Below are 17832 nucleotides of genomic sequence, written 5' to 3'. Positions count from 1 at the left end.
ATAGTGCCGAGGCACAGGCTCTTTAGAGTCCAGAGGAAGGCTGGACAGGATTGTAATTTTCTCAGACTGGTCATGAGTAAGGTTAAATTTCGTGACAAGGAGCGTAAATTACGATCTGGGTATATTTCACCCAACCTTACTCACACCAAGGCCAACTCTGTAGTTGCAGTCATCACAGCATTAAGATAGAAACCTCCCTAACTTAGCTTTGTAATGCTTACATGTACCCCGCGGAGCCTCCAGCCCTAATCTCCCCACCATCGGAATTTCAACACTCCTTACATTGTGTATTATCGTATTTGCGGAAGGAGGGGATTGTTTGGGGCTTTTTAAGTAGTTTTGTGTGTGGTTTTTTTTTTTTTTTTTTTTGGTACTGGGGATCGAACTCAGGACCTTGCGATTGCGAGGCAGGCGCCAGAACAACTGAGCTAAATCCCTGGCCCAGGGCCTTTTAAGAAGTTTAAAAAATTCCATCCAAGCCTGGCAACTGTGACCTCAGCAATCTGAGGCAGGAGAATTGCTGGTGAGTTTCAGGCCAGCCTGGGCTGCAGAGTGAGTGCCAGCCTGAATTACAGAGCAAAAACTTGTCTTAAGAAAAAAAAATTCTATCCACTAGGCAACATTTTATTATTACCTTTCTATTCCTGGCCAGTTTCCCATGAGCTTCATGAACTCAGTATGCGCTTTAAATAGCTTCCTTCTAACACACAGGAATTCCAACACACAGTGGAGGGCTAACTACCAAAGTTACATGTCTGAACTAAATTAAACTATTGTTTCTTTTTTTTCTGAAAGGACTATGCAAGCAACCAGTTCCTGATGACCAAACAGACGAACTGTTATTGGCAAATTGGGGACTTCCTAAAGCAATTCTACAGAAATATCACAGTTTTGGTGTAAAAAAGATGTTTGAATGGCAGGCAGAATGCCTTTTGCTTGGACAAGTCTTAGAAGGAAAGAATTTAGTTTATTCAGGTACTCAAATTTATGCAAACGAATTTCTCTACTATTTTTAAGATGTTACCTGTGTAAAAGATACTATGTTGAGTTAGGTTGGAGTTTTGAAATTTTTAAAATTAATTTATTTTTGTTTGGAGACAGGGTCTTGCTATATAGCTCGCCCAGGCTGGATTCAGACTCATGGAGGTCCTCCTGCCTTAGCCTTCTGAGGGCTGGGCTTATCCAGATAGACTTTTTTTTTTTTGAAAGAGTGGATGAGACAAGACTTTATAAATAGGAAAGTCTTAAAATATCCATTACAAGTATAGAGTCATCATATGCATATTTAATTATGAAAGTTCCATTATAAGGCTGAGTGGGAGGTAAAGCAAGGAATATTATTTATTGGTTTATTTAGTTTTTGGGTTTTGTTTTTTGTTTTTTGTTTTTTGTTTTTTGTTTTTGGGTATTTTTTGAGACAGGGTGTCTCTTTGCAGTTCAGGCAGACCTTGAACTCACTATGTAGCTAAGGCTGGCCTTAAACTTGTGGCAGTCTTCCTGCCGAAGCATGAGTGCTGGGATTATAGGCCTGCGCCACCATCCCTGGCATAGAATATTATAATTTATAAAATAAGCAATTCTGCTATACAAGCTTGTGTCCCATAGTGTGTGTGATGGGAGATGTGAATTTTTTTATTTCCCCATTTCAGTTGCTTTCAGGGTGTGAATATTATACATTATATGCATATAAATTGATCTGTTTACCAGGGTTGTATGTACAACCTATATATAGTATGTTTTGTAGAAGATTCATGTGGGCTATCTAGGGCAACTTTGATATACATAATTTTTGATCTGTGCTTGCCACATTGACTTTGGAATCCAGTCAATTCTTTTGTGTCAGTATTTTCTGAAATTGTGAGTCACCCAGAATTTTCATTATGGCTGCAAAAAAAGAATTCGAGAATTAACTTAACAGCAGACATAAGTTCAGCCTGTGGAGTTAGACTGAGTTTGAAAGTAGTATCACTTACTGGTTGTATAACCTTGCAAATTATGGGTTATGGGGTGGGGAGGGAAGAGACAAATGCTTGGTAGTATTTAGGATCACATTTCTTGTGTATAAGAGCTTAGAACAGTTTCTGTCATGTAGAAAGTACTACTCCTAAATGTTGACATTAGTGGTAGTGGTAGAATAGCATGCACTTCATTTGCAAACCAGAACTTGAATTATCACTCATATCTCTGGTCATCTGTTCACACAATTACCCATCTGTCTCTTGATTCTGACTACTTTTGACTGCTTTTTGTTCTTACACCCATTGCGGGGCACAGCTCTTCATAATTTTTCTTTAAGATTAGGCAGTTGTTTTATAACTAGTTTTTTTCCTGTTTTTGCCTTGCTCCTTCAGCCAAAGTGCCCTTTAAAGGTACAAATATGATCTTGTCACTACTTCTCAAAGAATCCATCAATGATTCTGCCTCGCTTTTAGGATAGTCCAGTAAACTACTTTCCTAGTAGGATTCTAAAACTCTTCCTCACGTGCCAATTTCATATCTTCTTCCACTCCCAGAGTACTTAGTAAATTCCTTACTGTCATCCGAGTGGGTCAGGATATCCTTTGTGTGTGCTGTTTCTTAAGCTTGGCATTCTTTTCCCCTTCCATTTTACCTCCCCTCTCATAAGTTCTAGTTTCTTACTTCAAGCTTCCTTCCAACTGGCTGCACTCAGTTTCTATCACAGCTTCTATCACGTTATATTGAAGTTGTTCATCCTCCTCAGAGCAGGGCTTTTAGTCATTCAGTTAATGGAAGAGTATTTTGGGAGGTTTTTTCGGGGGGGAATCTTTAGGTATATGCTAGGTACTAATAATATTGGTCATTTATTGCTGATATAAGGATTTTTTTACTCTCAAAAATAAAGATTTTTTTTTCCTCTCTATTTTCAGTGAGAAAGTATTTAGAAAGCTGGTTTAAAGTCAGGGGCTTTTCAGGGTATAAAGGTTTCAAATGTTAGTTGGGCTCTTAATGATAGGCTCTCTAATACTGAATACGGCATAAAACATTTATTAATGCAGTGTACAAAATATTACTTGTTTTTCATTTTAACTGTTGCATAATCATGTTTTAGCTCCTACAAGTAGTGGGAAGACCCTTGTTGCAGAATTACTTATTTTGAAGTGCGTTTTGGAAATGCAGAAGAAAGCTTTGTTTATTCTTCCCTTTGTTTCTGTGGCTAAAGAGAAGAAATATTATCTCCAGGTAATGTTCAAGTACTAAGTTTGAAATAGTAAAAGGCCTGTTGTTGGCATCCTTAGCTTTATTCATTTAAAAAAGTTTAGGAAAGCAAGTGAAAAACAAAATTTCTTTTACTGTATCCCATTTACTTTTTTTTTTTTTTTTTGGTACCGGGGATCAAACTTGGGACCTTGTGCTTGTAAGGCAGGCGCCAGAACCACTGAGCTAAATCCCCAGCCCCCCATTTACTTTTAAAAACTATTAAAAGTGTTAAAAGTTTACAGAGGAAAACTTAAAAAAATTATTGTTGCATAAAAGAGAAAGGGCCTTAAAGTCCCATAAGTGATTATTGACTATTGTGTAAAAATTTATAAATGTTTTCTTAGGAAGTAAATGAATAGTTAATTATCATATAAACCTGAAAATTAAGAATCAGCATTTTAACTGAATTGTAGGTCTAGTGTGATGAGCAGCTAGTGGCTGAGGAAGCATGTCCCATTCTGTTTGAGGGTCAATGGGAATGTTAGGGGCCGATGGACAAGAGCCATTGGTGTTTGGGCAAAGCTCCAGATCTGTGATATGTTCCTCCCCTCTTTTGTAAAAAGAAATAGTACAAGTTTACATTGATATGATACTAACTAGTTTTTAAGGCATTTTCACAAATAGTGTTTCACCAAATGCAATAAACTTACTATTGTGATTTCTTCAATGAAAAAAATGTGTTGTTGGAATGGAAAGATTATTGTACTAATAGGCAAAAAAAATATGGATTCTAGTCCCTTTTACTACTGGATTCACTCATGCTCAGAAGAAATTTATTGAATGAACAGCTCTAAAGTTCTGTGGTTCTATAAATCTTTTTAACAGTTATTTCAGAGGCCAAATAGCCAACAAAGCTGGTGCTTCATGGTAGCATCCTCTCAACTTAGACCCAAAGTAACAAAATGATGAAAGGATCCTTTTTACTGAGAAGGTATGTTAGCTAAAAGTTAAACTAGAAAAAGAAAAAAGTTAATTCCACAATCCAACTGATTTTGACTTCTAAAAACTTTTCTTCCATTAATAAACAACTGGTCATTGGTAGAATAATAAGACTTCCTTATGAAGTATAAATTTGTTCCTTAAAATGTTAAATTATCATTAATTAAAATTAGTTTCTTGCTGTTTATTAGATTAAAAATGTTAGTGCTTAAGGTAATTTCCTCCAATTTTAATTTCTATAAACACTTCTTAGATCTTAGATTACTAAATGCTATCATTAAAATGAATTAATTTTATATGATCTTTTAAAACTTGGTTTTATTTTATTTTTTAATTTTATTGGAACATTTTAGATATACATAATGCTGACTTCATCAGGGAATTTGTACTTGTACATAATATATCTTAATTTTGACTCTTTCTTAACAAAAGTCTCTGTATTGAGCTTTGTCAGTTTCAAACTTCATATTTTCAGTACATGTTTCTAAAAAGGATGTGAGTGTTGGCCAAGAGCAACTGACAGAAATCCCATAAATGTCTTTAGATAGTTATGTCTGTTTGCTTGTATAGAACCCATCCATAACTCGTGAATTACAATTTTTTTCACCTGTGTTGTTCTCAATTCAGAGTCTGTTTCAGGAAGTAGGAATAAAAGTGGATGGTTATATGGGCAGTGCCTCTCCATCAGGGCATTTCTCTTCCTTGGATATTGCTGTCTGCACAATTGAGAGAGCCAATGGTTTGATCAATCGCCTCATAGAGGAAAATAAGATGCATCTGTTGGGTAAGAAAATTTAAGCAAATATTTCTTATTGCTATCTTTGATGGGACAGAATGAAACTATTATGATTTCTATACATAACTGAGTGCAAAGGCTCAGGGTACAAACTCCATTACAACAAAAAAATCAACACTTAACTGACATAGGTGTCTTTGGTATACATTATATATGTATTTCTATAAAGTTTCCAATTTAGAAGTGTCTGAGAAATGATAGGCAGTGTTCCTTGGTCCTGTGTTGTATTACTATCTGTCATCTGCTTCTGGAGAAAAGAATTGGCATCTGTAATGTTAGCAACTCTGTGTAAAAAAAGTATGTTTTTCCTGAGTTCGATCCCTGGTACCCCGTGCCCCCCCCCCCCCCAAAACCAAGAAACTATGTTTTGCATTCTGCTGCTGTTGTTGACTTCACTACCATACTTTTTTTTTTTTTTTGGTACCGGGGATTGAACTTGGGACCTTGTGCTTGCGAGGCAGGCAGCAGAACCACTGAGCTAAATCCCCGGCCCATACCATACATTTTTGTACTTTATAAAATATAGAGGATATTCTTGAGTCTGTCAGTTTTCATTTTCCTTCGGAACTTTACCAGCAGTAGAAGCTTTTGTGGGCTAGATTTGCCATCTCCACAGTTAGTATATCTGTGTATTATCCTACTCTGGTACTCTGATATTTAGATTAGGCCTGGACCTAGAAGTGCCCATTCAAAGTAAATGATAGGGAACCATGGAAACATAGAAATGACAGTGAAGCCTGGCATGCTGGTGCATACCTGTAATCCTAGCAGCAGATTCAACAAGAATATCAGCTACTTATTAAGAACCTGGTGAACTTAAAAATAACATGGTCGGGCCAGGGATTTAGCTCAGTGGAGGTCCAGAGTTCTATCCCCGATACCAAAAAAAAAAAAAAAAAAAAAAAAAAATAACATGTTCAAATGGTGGTAGGGTAGGTATGGGGGATGAGAATCAAAGATTAGTAAGACATGGACTCTGCCTTGCAGAGCTTGGAGAGAGAAATCATGGTCAATTTGTATTAGGTTTGGCTTAGTACTTCTGACTCTATTGGCCTTTAAATATCTTGAGGATTGTAACAGAATCTTATTGTTATATTCAGTGTACCTAGTGCAGTGTTTGATAGAATAGACTAGAATAGAATAAATAGAATATTTTTGGATGCATGAATATGTGCTGAAGTAATTCCTTGTATAGTATGATTTGGAGATAGCTTACTGGTAAGGAAAAAGAGTATCATGTGTCCTTAGGAAATTGTCTGAAAAGATTTGGGTTTGGTGAGGAGGATTTGGTAGGGGGATACCAGTATATATGGAAAAAACTGATGTTACAAAACTGTTTATCCAAAGAAGGCATTGTTTATACTAAATTTTCTGTAATTCTTGAACATCATTCCAAGTGCATAATTGGTTCATTTTTTCAAGTTATGGAGAAGTACTTATGTTTTGCAGCAGGATGACATTAGCCTATCACATTAAAAGAAATCTCTTAAAATCATCTTTCTTCTTGACCAGTTCTGTTTTTTACTAAGCAACTTTTTTTTTACATGAAGATGGTTGTTTCCTTATAGATAAAGTTAATACAAGCCAGATATGGTGGCTCATGCCTGTAATCAGAGCACTCTGGGAGGCTAAGGCAGGAGGACTGGAAGTTTGAGTCCAGCCTGGAAAATTTAGCAACTAAGAAGGATGCTGTCTCAAAAAGGGGGAAGGGGGCTGGGGATGTAACTCAGTGCAGAGACCTAGCGTACAAACCCCATTACTTAAAAAAACAAACAAACAAACAAAACTATATAATTAACATAGATGTCTTTGGTATATCATTGTGTTTATTTCTATAAAGTTATTTATTTATTTATTTATTTATTTATTTATTTATTTATTTATTTTTTGGTTTTTTGAGACAAGGTCTTACTACGTAGTTCAGGCTGACTTGAACTCACTGTGTAGCCCAGGCTGGCCTTGAACTCACAGCGATCATCCTGCCCTAGCCTCTGGAGTGCTGGGATTACAGGTGTTCACCACCATGCCTGGCAAAAGTTGCTGATTTAGAAGTGTCTGAGTAATGATAGGCAGTGTTCCTTGGGTTTGGTTAGTTCTGAGATAGCTAATCATTGGTTTTTAGATCCAGAGTACATTGTGGTAGGACTGCTTATGATAACTGAAGCATCTTGGAAAATAATTACTTATGCAGAATATAGTTTTTCTTGTGTAGCTTGAAATTTCATCACTTGCAATATATTATAGGTATTTGCTGTATAGATATATGGTATTGAGTTTTAAAAAATTCTTAGGATTGTGAAGTTCTGTAAAACTCAGCATCTGGAAACTTTTTAGGAATGGTGGTTGTGGATGAGCTGCACATGCTGGGAGACTCTCACCGAGGGTATCTGCTGGAACTTTTGCTCACTAAGATTTGTTTTCTTACTCAGAAATCAGCATCTCGGTGAGTACCGGAAATGACTGTATTCCTGCTATCCAGTGTTGAGAAACTTGCTTCAAAGTGCAAAAGTTCAAGTAAAAGGAATATAGTACTTTCTTTACAACAAATGCATGTGCAGTAGTCTGTTTTTGTTCTGAAAGAAGTATTTCAGGCTAAAATTGATTTTAGATTACTTTGTAAACACTGTTAAATTTCTGACTGCTCAATATTTCAGGGTACACACTTTTATGATAGATTTTTTTAAAAAATCTAGATTTAGTGTTTGTCAGTTATACACATAATTTGAATTATCAGGACTAATTTTACAAAATAACATTTCTTCAGCCCCCACTTCTCAGAGACAGTAACTTTCAAGTCTTCTAGCTTTTAAAAAAATTATTTAAATTTACAGCAGTATCTCTAAATGCAGCTACTTGAGTTTTAGTTTTAGACATCATCTATCAACTTCTAACTATGGAACATCTCTCCTCACTAACACTGAATCTCTTCTCATCCTCCTCAGTCTCTCCTTATTCTCTTATCATCTTCTCATTCTCCATATGTAATTATAATTTTGCTCAATATTTTTCAGTGTTATAGTAATATAACTATATGAGTACCATTGTAAACTGAGTTAGATTATACTGTGCTTACTTTTACCTTTCTAAAAAAAAGTCTTTTATCTGAAATTAATAGATGTCTTTCTTGTTTGGTGGCTTGGCTTTCTAGGGGCTTATGATTAATTTACCCCTGGCCTCTTCCCCAGTTGTGTAAGTCCCCTGTTATGTATTCCAATACATTTGCTCTCCTACCAAAGTTATCACCCAGAAGTTTGTCTGAAGGCCTTCCGAGATGCTCCATTCTGGAGAGGTTTAGTCTATGTATGTGCTGCACAGCACTTGGCTAGGGATCTCTCTTCATCATTATCATTCATTTCTGTTGCCTTCAGCTTGATACAGAGCCCCTTTTTCTGCATTACATGCCTATCTCTTGATTTATTTCCTCATTTTTGTGGAGCTGTCATCTAGAAAATTCCCCTTATTTCAGTAAAGACACCAGAATAAAGTTTTTAAGACTTGTTATTTTTATTTTTTACCATACTAGGGATTGAACCAGGGCCTTGCATTGCACTATATCCCTAGCCTTTATTTTATTTTATTTTTTAAAGATATTACTAAGTTGCTAAATTGCCCAGGCTGCCTTCAAACCATATTTGAAAATTCCTTTTAATTTATATTTATTAAATTTTCTAGGTATAAAAGTCAAGATAGAATTATTTTAGTACTTTATTTTTTCATTTTATTGAAAAATCCAATGCCATGCTGATCTTTCATCCTTTATATAATATTTTTAAAAATTAATTTTTTTTCTTTTTTTTTCCTTTAGTGTGGTGAGATTTCATACTGATGGATCTGAGTGTTGTTCTATTTTCTTTTGTTATGTTGGGTACTAAATAGCTTTCTTTCATTTAGAAATATTTGAATATATATCTTAGTTTATGATAGAATATAATATATGATAGATATACTATATCCCAAATCCTTAGGAGTATAGAAGATATGACTAATACAATCAGCAAGTTTGACCTAATTGTTGTGTGTAGAATAGTTACCAAAACCAGCGAGTACATATGTTTTTCAGTTTATTCAAATGAAACATTTAGGTAAAGATTTATCATACGCTGGGTCATATAATAAGTCTTAATATATATCAAAGGATTGAAATTACTTCAAATATGTGCTTGGCTTCTGGGTGTGGTGGTGCATGCCCATGATCTCAGCACTTAGGAGGCTGAGGCAGAAAGATTGCTGGGAGTTTAAGGTCAGCCTGTGCTACATAGTGAATCCAAGGCCAGCCTGAACTACATTGTGAGACCCTGACTCAAAAAAAAAAAAAACAGAAGAAGAACAAAAAAACCCCCAAAAACTATTGACTGTAATCATTTTGTACTGCAAACACATACTAATAAAAATAAAAAGTTAAAAATATGCTCTCTGACAACAGTGGAATCAAGCTATAAATAAGCAAAGCATAACTAGAAAATATATACATATTTAGAAATTAAATAATATATTTTTGGACTCATGTTTGGGGCAAAAGAATAATCAATAGAAATTAGAAAATAGTTTTGGGCTACAAAAATACCTCATAATACATTTTGGTCCTCATTTACACTTTGGATTTCTCACACCAGAGAAATTATTCGGTATTTCCCCACATGTGTACTATTTATTTCACTTAAGAGAATGGCCTCAATGTACATCCACTTAGCTATAAATGTCTCTAGTTTATTGTTCTTTATGGCTGAATAGTACCCTATTTTATAAAAAAACCACATCTTCTTTAGATAATGTGAAAGAAGAAGAAAAAATCCAAAGGGGAAGGGGAAGTGGGGGGAGTGGGAGAAAGGAAAGAAGGGAAAGAAAAAATATGAGAAAAGGAAAAAATGGAAACACATTTTTTTGTAAGTAGGGAGGGGTGGAGGCGTAGAAGGGAGGGAAGGGGAATGGGGAAAAAAGAAGAACCAAGGTATATCTGTACAGGTACACATTCCCAATGATGAATGTGATCATAATGTATACCTAAAATGTACCAATAAACCTAATGAAAAAAATCTCATAATAAATGAATGCAACTGAAGTTGTTTTAAAGTGAAATTGGTAGTATTTTATAGATATGTAAATTACTTACTGTATCCATTTCAAGAACTTCAGAAAAGAATTGTAAGGTAATGTCACAGAAAATATAAGGAATAAAATGGTAAAAACAAGAACAAAAATTAATGAAAGAGGAAAGTCGTTATCCAAACTATTATAACCAGTTCTGTAAGTAAAAAAAGCACAGATAGCCCAATTATTGATGAGGAATTTGAACTGACATTTGCAAGAGAGTATACAAATGGCCTATAAATGTTAAATGCTGCTCAGTCTCATTAACAATCAAGTAGATGTATATCATCTCTTCAAACAAGTATCATCATACACTGTCCATAATGACTAACATTAGAAAGGTTGACAATACCAAGTTGTGACTAGAGCAATAGAATATATATTGATGGTTGGAGAATTATTTTGGTATAGTCTCTGGAAAACAGTTTGACATTATCTATTAAAACTGAAGATAAATGGTGACTCTGTAATCCATGATCCAGTAATTATGTTCCTAGGCCTATATATTAAATATTTGTGGTATGATTGAAAAATATAGTAAATATTTAAATTTTTAAAATTTATTACGGTGAAAGACACACTGCCATTAATTCTCTTCAGAACACTCCCCCTCACTTCAAACACACTTATCCCCTTATTCTTGCTACTTTCTGAAGCATTCTGGAAGTCTTGTTTAGTGTCTATAGTTGTGCTGTTATGGCTGATTTGATGTCCTGAATTTGACTCAAAACGTGTATCTTTCATTGTCATTTTGACTTTGAGAGTGAGCTACAGATCTGGTGAATAAGGAAGATGAGAACACATGACAGAGTTTTTACCAGCCTGCCTTTTTATTGGATGGCACTCAGCAGCAACATTCACTGCATTTTTTATCATACTTTATAAAAACACCCATGAAAGAGGACTTCTGGAATTGCTTCGGAAAGTGTCAAGGGGCCAGGGATTTAGCTCAGTGGTTCCACCGCCTTCCTTGCAAGCGCAAGGACCCAAGTTCGATCCCCGGTACCAAAAAACAAAAACAAAAAGAGAATGTGGCAAGAACAGTGGGATAAGTGTGTTTGAAATGAGGGAGAATATTTGGAAGGTGATTAATGGCAATGTATTTTATACATATGACAAATTTACATATAATTTAAATAATGCTATTTAAATAACGTAAACACATTTACATATAATTATACATATAAAATTTAATATTTAAACATTCACCATATATATTTTTTTCTTTCTTTTTGAATTTTTTTATTGCTACATACTTGCAGGGCATGCAGTTTACAATCATCCTGGGGAGTGGGTATATGTACATAATGCAGTTTGTTTCTTCTTTTAATCTCCTTCCCTCTTCCCTTAATTTACCTTTCCCCATTTTCAGTCTTGTTGATATTACTAATCTTAGCTCATGTTGATCAGCTCTGGTATACATGTATGCACCAAAGGACATGATCAAGAGCATTTTAGTGGCACTATTTGTTAATTTAGTATGTATCTTTGAATGTGATTTTCATTTATTTTTCACAGCCAGGCAGATTTAGCCAGTCCCCTGTCTAATGCTGTGCAGGTTGTTGGCATGAGTGCCACTCTCCCTAATTTGGAACTTATAGCTTCCTGGTTGAATGCTGAACTCTACCATACTGACTTTCGTCCTGTACCACTTTTGGAGTTAGTAAAAATTGGAAATTCCATTTATGACTCTTCAATGAAACTTATAAGGGAATTTCAACCCATGCTGCAAGTGAAGGTAAATCATTACTTTTACATCACCACTATCAGTATCTTTGTGTTTGATGGCATTGTCCAACTAGTTATTAACAATTCTTAAATTGTATAATTAGAGGTTGCAAAGTTTATATATCCATTAGAATTAGTATTAAACTGTGTATATCCATTAGAATTAATAGTAAGCTAATATTAAAGAGTTGATGGTGATAGAAGGAATGTAGTTGTGTCTTTAAATGATCATTATTTCCTGATATATAAACGTTTTAAAAGTACCAAACTTTGTAAATTTTTCTGTTTCACTAAGAAAAGATTTCCTTATGGTTGAGTCTATACTAGTTTAATGTGGAAAATTAACCTTTTATTAATTATACTAATTTTGTACTATACTAATGGTAGTTATACTAAATAGTACATAGAATGAAAAGAACTTAATTTTAGGATTTAGACAGACCTACCTCTTAATAGAAATACTTGTTATTTTATTTTATTTATTTATTTTTTTGGTACCCTGGATCGAGCTCGGGTCCTTGCGCTTGTGGGGCAGGCGGTGGAACCACTGAGCTAAATCCCCAGCCCTAGAAATACTTGTTATAACTGAAATATTGGTTGAGTTGCAAAATCTCCCTGAATCTATCTATAAAATGTGATGTAATACTTTAGTACTGTTGTAAGGACAAAATACAGTTTTTAAAATTGTCTAGCTTCTGGGAGAGTTTGATAAGTAAAAAGCACATCCTTAAACCCCTGAATACACTTTTTAATTTTTAATTTTTAAATAATATTTTAATAGTTTTTTAGTAGATTTTGGTGATATATATTGCATATATTCATTGTGGGGAATTGGCATATTTATATATCACATCTTAGATTTTTTTACTTCTCCTTTGCCTCCCCTGACTACACTTTAAAAATTTTAGTTGACGATATTTTATTTGCTAAGCCTGATTCTTTAATCCTAAGGTTGAGGAAGTGTTATGTACTTCTACTGAGTGAGAGGCATTTTCTTTTTTTCTTTTGTAGTCCTATGGATTGAACCCAGGGCCTTCACACTGAGCAACATCCCCAGCCCATTTTAATTTTATTTATTTTTAATTTTTAGACAGGCTCTTGCTAAATTGTTAAACTGTTCAGGCTGGGCTCTAACGATCCTCCTGTTTCAGCTTCCTAGAGTGCTGGGATTTCAGGCATGGGCCACCAACTTTGGCTAAGGCATCTTCTATTTTTATGCATGCTTATACCTCTGAGTACTAGAAGAGCTTTAGAGTAGGGGGTAGGGATAAATTTATATGTCTCAGTGTCTTCATAGGTATGGATTTGTGGCCTCTGCATGTTTGATATGGAATCTTCCTCAGTTGCTTTGCTCTTTACCCTAAATTACACCAGGCATTGCTTTAGTAGCTCTGTAAGTTTATATGTTAAACACATTCATTTGCTCACTTGTTAATCTTTCCTTCTGATACCATGTCTATGCCTCTACTCTATTTGAACCACTTTCACTTCTGACCTGGAGCACTGAAACAGCCTCCTAACTGTTTTCTCTGCTTGTTCCCTTTAGTCTCTGCTTAAATAAGGAGCTAGTGATCTATTTAAAATGAACATCAGATCATGTTATTTGTCTGCTCAAAAACTTGCAGTGGTTAATTGTTTCATTTAGAATCAAAGCCAACATCTTCCAAGCAGCGTGCAGAGCCCTGTATGATCTGTTGCCACCCACTTGGTGCTCTGAGCTCACTTTCTACATTCCTCTCACTTCACCCAGCCTCCTTACCATTTTGCAGTCTGCCAGGCATCTCCCATCTCAAGTTCTCTTTGTGTGAAGTGCCTTCCCCTCCAGTATCAGTATGGTTCACTCAGTAACCATGGCTCCTTTACTCAAATGTCACTTTCTTAGACCTTCCCTGGACACCTTATTTAAATTACAGTGTCTTTCTCATGGTACCTAATTGTCTTCCCTGTTTTATTTTTCTCCTTAGCACTTTTTCAAGATGGAACATATTATCAATTTTACTTATTTTCTTTTTACTATTTTCTGTCTGTTCCTACTGGAGTAAAATCAGTACGAGGGCAGAATTTTTTTTTGCTTTGTTCTCTGCTCCATCCTCAGTTCCTAGAACAATACTGGACCCATAGTCAATTGTGTAGTGAGTGAAAGGAGGCATGAATTCATTACACAGATTGACATTTTTCCAGTATGGAGAACTTGCAGGCTGGCACAGGGCACTCACACGTGCTCTTTGTTCTGCCTGAATAGTGTGTTACTTTTCATTGAGATAATGTCCCCCACTCCCATTCACATGTTAGCTAAATCATTTTCTTAGGAAAATTTTTCTTTCAGGTCTCTGTCAAATTTCTGTCAAATATGAGGCCTTAAAAACACTGTACAACTCTTGTTTTAGGACATCTCGTGGTTGTATTTTACATTTATTTGTTTAGTATTTTATTTATATATTTATTGGTACTGGGGATCAAACTCAGGGCCTTGCACTTTCAAGGCAGGCATGGTGCCACTGAGCTAAATCCCTGACCTTGTTTAGTATTTTAATGTGTCTCTCAATGAGACTATAAACCCCTTGAAGATTAGGACTTTGATTTTCTTTTGTTCACCAGTATGTCCCTACTGCCTGAGGCTTGGAGTTCAGTACAAACTATTTGAATGCATGAAAAACCTTTCCTTCTCTCCTTGCATCATAAGGTTTATTTTTTACTTCTTGTTTTTTTTACTGGTTTTAAAAATTATTTTTATTATGCCTTTGGGTAGATAAACCTTCTCTATGAAACAAAATGAGTGATTTAAAACTGATTGAGAATGTATCACTGAGGTAGTGTTAATCTTTTTTAGGGAGATGACGATCATGTTGTTAGTTTATGCTATGAGACTGTTCGTGATAACCATTCAGTATTACTTTTTTGTCCATCAAAAAAATGGTGTGAGAAGCTGGCGGATATAATTGCTCGAGAGTTTTATAATCTACACCATCAAGCTGAGGGTGAGTTACAGATGAAAATAAAGGTCTCCATTATTAGTATGTTTGCAAGAGATAGATGGAGGGGGGAGAGAAGGGAAAGGGATGCAAAAAGAATTAAGATGTGTTATGTACATGTACCAATTCCCCACAGGAATGGAAACATCATGTACTGCTAACATGTACTACTACTAATAAAGAAAGTAATACTAGTAATTATATTAACAAAGCATGACTCTTTCATTATGGCTACTGCCTGCCCACTAGCTATGCTTTTGGGAGTCTTGTCCTCTCCTTATAGAAAATATGTTCACACACACTCAGGGCATTTGTCTTCAGAGTTTAAGAGTGCTGTGTTTATACAGGTATATACTAGTGTTCTTCATTTGGGATATATGGGCTTTGAGAGGTCGATTCTTGGAGTTTGTAAATTGTACACCAAACTACATATATGGTGTACTCCCATCCCTTGAAAGTGGTCACGTTTTGCTTAACATTTCCAAAGGTGTGACCTTAAAAAGGAATCTTATGTACGTAGATAGACGTGTGTGTGTACACATATATTCATATGTATTTTAAAATCACTTATTTAGGTATAGTTTATACATAATAAAATGTATCCTCTTTAAGTGTATAATTTGATGAATTTTAGCAAATGGGCACATCCATTTCACCATCACTAAAACCAAATACTTAGAACAGTTCCATCACTAAAATGTTCTGTTCTGCTCTTTTGGTGTCAGCCTCTTCTATGTCGGTACTGTCATTTTTTTTCTCTTTTTTTTCCAGTTTGTTTCAGCTAATGTATAAAATATTTTATAGTTAAGGCTGATGGATCTAGTTCAAATCATATCTGAACTTCGAGAATGTGAAATGCCTTGTTATCACAATACAGTTTTTAAAAAATTGTATCAGTTATTTTTACCTGAAGAGATTTTACATTCTAAAACATAGTGTAGTTAATGTGGATGTTTCTGCCATTTTACTTGTGTCTTAGAAACTAACAATTTTATGTAAATGAAGTCATACAGCATATATATGTCTTATATGGCTTCTTTCACTCAGAATGATGTTTTTGAGATTCACTGATGTTGTTACATTTATAATTTGTTCCTCTTTTTTGGTACTGGGGGTCAAACTCGGGTTCTTCCGATTGCATGGCAGGCAGGAGCACCACTGAGCCCCGGCCCTATTCCTTTTTAATTGCTCAATGGTAACTCAGTGCATTGCTGTAACCATTGGTATCTATTTGTACTGATTCAAGGATGAACATAATTGTCTCAACACTTTTACTAATTAGCCTGTGGTCCTTTGGAGTCTAAGATAAATATAGGGAAGACAGACCAGTTCCAGTTCCAGGATAGTAGCATTTTATTACTTCTGTCAGTGGCATCATGAGGGCAGGAATAGATAACTCAAGCTTGGCTCTAACAAGTAAACTTTGCCTAAAGTTTATATTTTTTAGGCTCTTGTCCAGCACTGTATTATCTGTCCTATTTTCCTCTTAATTGATGCTTTCTCTACCATGCTAACTTGTATTTTTCACATTAAACCATGTCAACTCATTCCTTAATGACCAGAATCATTTTTTTCCTTTTTTTGAGGTTTTGTTATCTTGATCTGTAACTGTGATTCCCAAATGTTTGTGCTCCAACTGGAGCCTGGGCTATGATGAAATTTCTACCAGAATAATAAAGATAAAGCAGCACATTTTTCATAAATCTGAAGTTTAAATTTTGAAATTATCCCCACTGTCTTTTTTAAATGATGAAATGACTTCTGAGAAAAATATATTAATAGAAATGGTAGTTTGAAAACATTTTTAGTTGTCCTTAGCAAAATAAAACATTGGTAACCTGTGCTTCCTCAAACTTTTAAGAAAAGTTTATTTAAAAATTTAAAAAATGTAAAATATGAGTTGTAAAAATATATTTTATGTAAAGTTTTACAAGTTTAGAAATCTAAATTTCTGAAATTCTTTGGGGAAGAATGGGAAATTCTTTAGGAAAACAGATCCTGCATTTAAGAAAGTTAAGGTCTTACTTCGGAGAACGTTGCACAGGCAAAACCAAAAGGCAGTGTGTGATTATCAAATTAGTGCTAGAGAGGCTGGAAAGCTGTTCCCAGAAAACTAGGCTTCAAGGTGATACTGATATTGCTGGTTCGTGGGACACACCTTGAGTAAAGGTTTTGATTTTTAATCTTTGAGTAGTAATTAGTTTCTGTAATCCTCTTTCTCCTATAGCAGGTCCTTCCCCCTCCCTTTGGATTTGATAACATCCTAATACAAAGTCTCCTAAACTGTGTTAGAATCACCTGAGAAGACTGAAAAATTCTTAGGACCAGGTCACACCCATTCCAGGTATATCACAGCATCTGGAGATCAGTATTTTGAAATATGCAGTGGTTTCTAAACAATTGCCTTGGCATTTTCTCTGTCATGATTTAGGCCCATAGCACTTAAGAGGTGAACAGTGTTGAGGTATTAATAGTTTTTTTTTTTTTTTGTGTGTGTGTGTGTGTGTGTGTGTGTGTGTGTGTGTGTGTGTGTGTGTGCATGCCCCCCATTGACAGGATTGGCAAAAGCATCTGAATTTATACCACCGATTCTGGAACAAAAGAGCCTCTTGGAAGTAGTAGATCAATTGAAACGTTCACCTTCAGGTCTGGACTCTGTGTTACAAAAAACTGTACCATGGGGAGTAGCATTTCATCATGCAGGTATTCTATATTATAATCAGTTATTAAGAAGCCCTCTCAAAAAATTCTCACTTTCTTCATTTTTATATTTATTTGCATTTATTTCCTGTTAACCATGATTCATACTCTTAAATTTCATTTTAAGAAACTGTGGTTAAGTTAAACAAGAGTAAAACAAACATATTTACTTATCTGTGTAGTATATAGATACTAGGTAAAGGCTTTTTGAACTATCGGGGAAGGGAATTCTAAAATCCGTAACTTTCTGTATTATGTTTTCTTTTTTTTTTTAAAGCTTTTTTTTTTTTTTTGGTACCGGGGATCGAACTCAGGACCTTGCGCTTGGGAGGCAGGCGCCGGAACCACTGAGCTAAATCTCCAGGCCTGTATTATGTTTTCTTAAAACTT

The 17832-nt window shown here is 35.0% G+C and overlaps 1 protein-coding gene across 4 annotated transcripts in view; it reads left to right on the top strand.

Moving 5' to 3' along the window:
- Positions 1-17832, top strand: part of Polq (DNA polymerase theta) — a 158658-nt gene that overhangs the window by 6779 nt on the left and 134047 nt on the right. For 3 of the 4 annotated variants that reach the window (XM_087209112.1, XM_087209115.1, XM_087209108.1), the window contains exons 3-9: positions 796-975; positions 3071-3201; positions 4786-4942; positions 7289-7397; positions 11561-11780; positions 14601-14748; positions 17299-17445. In XM_087209112.1, the coding sequence (XP_087065238.1) occupies positions 796-975; positions 3071-3201; positions 4786-4942; positions 7289-7397; positions 11561-11780; positions 14601-14748; positions 17299-17445 (1092 nt within the window). Of the gene's footprint in view, positions 1-795; positions 976-3070; positions 3202-4044; positions 4151-4785; positions 4943-7288; positions 7398-11560; positions 11781-14600; positions 14749-17298; positions 17446-17832 lie in introns of those variants that run through there. The other variant, XM_087209121.1, reaches the window with a different exon arrangement.

Source organism: Heterocephalus glaber, unplaced genomic scaffold, assembly GCF_053883595.1.
Source record: "Heterocephalus glaber isolate CG9 unplaced genomic scaffold, H.glaber_assembly_v1.0 deba00000122, whole genome shotgun sequence".
Classification (NCBI taxonomy): Eukaryota; Metazoa; Chordata; class Mammalia; order Rodentia; family Bathyergidae; genus Heterocephalus; species Heterocephalus glaber.
Note: the sequence above shows the minus strand (reverse complement) of the source record. Positions and strands in the feature narration are given on the sequence as shown.